The following is a 2,247-nucleotide window of genomic DNA, read 5'->3' on the forward strand; positions in this document are numbered from 1 at the left end:
TCCCCCCTCCCCCCCATTTGCTCCTCTCCTTGAAACGCAAAAGAAAAACTCCCTCATTGGTACACAATTCCCCCCCACACACACAAGCTTGTTTTAATTGAGGAGCTCCACCAAACACTGTCCACCATGAGCAATCATTATCACATTTGACACATCAGTGTCATGGTGTTTAGCATCACAGCAACCACGAGTTACCTCTGTACAGCAAGTGGACAGGCCAGTGCTATACCACCTAGAAGAATGTTTGACCAAAAACAACTAAAACCATACCAGAGGTCCACAGATTAAAATCATCCACCTTTGGTGTAGTTCATTAAAATGAACATTTATGTTTTATGCATTTTTTATCTATGTTATTTCACAATAAGAAAATTTAAATAAAGAAAGAGAATTTGTTTGAATACAATTTAAGATAACCTTAGGCAATTTCTCTTTTCCCATTTAACTTTAAATACAATTGATAGAGTATTAAAAGCCGCAAAATAGCACTAGAAAACTCTTCTTTTAACCTAAATGTGCATATCAGTGTTTTTATAAGGTTTGTTTCCATGGTGCACAGATAAAGTAATGAAGATGCCAATTTAGCAAAAAAATAAAGGTTTCAAAACCAATTTCCATTTTTCCTTTTCTGTATTCTCAGTAGCAGATTAAAAGAGTTACTTTGTGGGATTGTGAAGGACAAAATCCAAATTACTTTCCTTCCATATAATGCTCTGGTGGCTTAGTGGTAAGGAGTTGTTCTGTCAACCCGACACCAGGCAGTTCAAATCCACCAGCTGCTCTGAGGGAGAAAAATGAGTAATTTTCTTCCTGTGTGTGTTATTGCCTCTGAACACCCACTGGAGGGTCAGTTATGAGATGATTCCAACTTGAGGGTGAATAGCAACAACAGAGCATGCTTCTGGAATGGTGCATCTCGAAGAACAGGAGTGTGTACCTGTAACTAGAAGAACATAAACATTTTTCTCTTAATTAGTTTTTAAAAATGATTTCATGGTTTTCCCATGGAGTCTAACAGTTACTGGGTAGGTGGAGGGAAGACAAAACTACTCTACAGCTTTACATTTCCCTGGGTCCTAATGGAAGACATGAAAATATACAGCATTAAAATTCTGAGCATATTCTGGCATCCATAATAAATCTACAGATATTATTATAGTGTTCAGTTCTTCAGAAATGCATTTAAAGAGATTCCTTCTACTTCACACCCCTGGTGTTGTCATTCTTCTCTCATGTACAAAACTCCCCCTATGGATAACAGGAGCCTGAGTGTTTGGGGCTCTGGCACATTTGAGTCACCCCACAGTCTCAGCATCAGTCCCTTTTGACTGAAGAAACCAGTTTTGAGCGATAGTTGGTGTGGGGGACAGGTTCCTTGATCCACAGTGTAATCTTCCTCAGTTTGTTCTGAAAATTGGACCCCTTTCCAGTACCCCCAGGCTGTTTTTAAAACCTCTTAGTATTCTTCAAACATTATAGCATCAAATACTGCAGTTACCTAATTTTAGATATTTGGAATGGGAAAATTTCCCCCCTCTAGTTCCATTTGATGCTCAGTGTTGATGAAAGAACCAAACAGGAAGCTGCAGTTCCTCCAGAGCTAATTAATTTTTTCATCTGTGTGCATATGGGTTAGAGATAAGTGAGAGCAACTATCTTTAGGCTTAATGGGATTACTCATCATCGTTTCATATCCTTCCCTTTTAACTATTTCATTCCGCCTTATTTTCATGCAGGTACAGCCTGACTCTTTGGACTGGAAAAGATGATAACTATTCTGTGGAAGATTTACTTTATGTTAGAGACCACTTTGACAAAAGCCAAGTTTTCTATGACCTCTCGGAACCACAGACCCATGAGTTTAACCAAGCCATATCTCTAAAAGGAAGATTGTTATAAATCGTTTCCCATGCATTGTATAAGCCTTTTTTTTTCCTTTTTGCTCTGGTCTGGATCAGTTGCCAGATGAACTATGATTATTGACCTGTACACTCTAATTCAATTATTTAAAAAACCCACCTACTGAGTGTGTACTGTATGAGGAATATTTCCTTATAATACAGTTCCCTAAAAGAATTGCAAAGAAGAAATTTCAGGACTTCAATCTATAATAGATTATTAACTTTGTTATTATTTTGTGTAATTACTTATAAGGAAGAGCCTAATAATCTAGGAAAAGTGTATTTTCTATACTAAAGTTGATCTGAAGCATCTGCACTTTTCATAGCACAGGTGTAAATCACTTTG

The 2,247-nt window shown here is 37.3% G+C and overlaps 1 protein-coding gene across 1 annotated transcript in view; it reads left to right on the forward strand.

Annotated features, from left to right (window-relative positions):
* Nucleotides 1-1,899, forward strand: part of FAM151B (family with sequence similarity 151, member B) — a 57,597-nt gene extending 55,698 nt beyond the window's left edge. The window contains exon 6 of the mRNA XM_006889887.1: nt 1,737-1,899. Coding sequence (XP_006889949.1) covers nt 1,737-1,899 — 163 coding nt within the window. The remainder of the gene's footprint in view (nt 1-1,736) is intronic.
* The last annotated feature ends 348 nt before the right edge of the window (nt 1,900-2,247 follow it).

This window comes from Elephantulus edwardii, unplaced genomic scaffold (assembly GCF_000299155.1).
Source record: "Elephantulus edwardii isolate Elephantulus edwardi_28Jun2011 unplaced genomic scaffold, EleEdw1.0 scaffold00082, whole genome shotgun sequence".
NCBI lineage: Eukaryota > Metazoa > Chordata > Mammalia > Macroscelidea > Macroscelididae > Elephantulus > Elephantulus edwardii.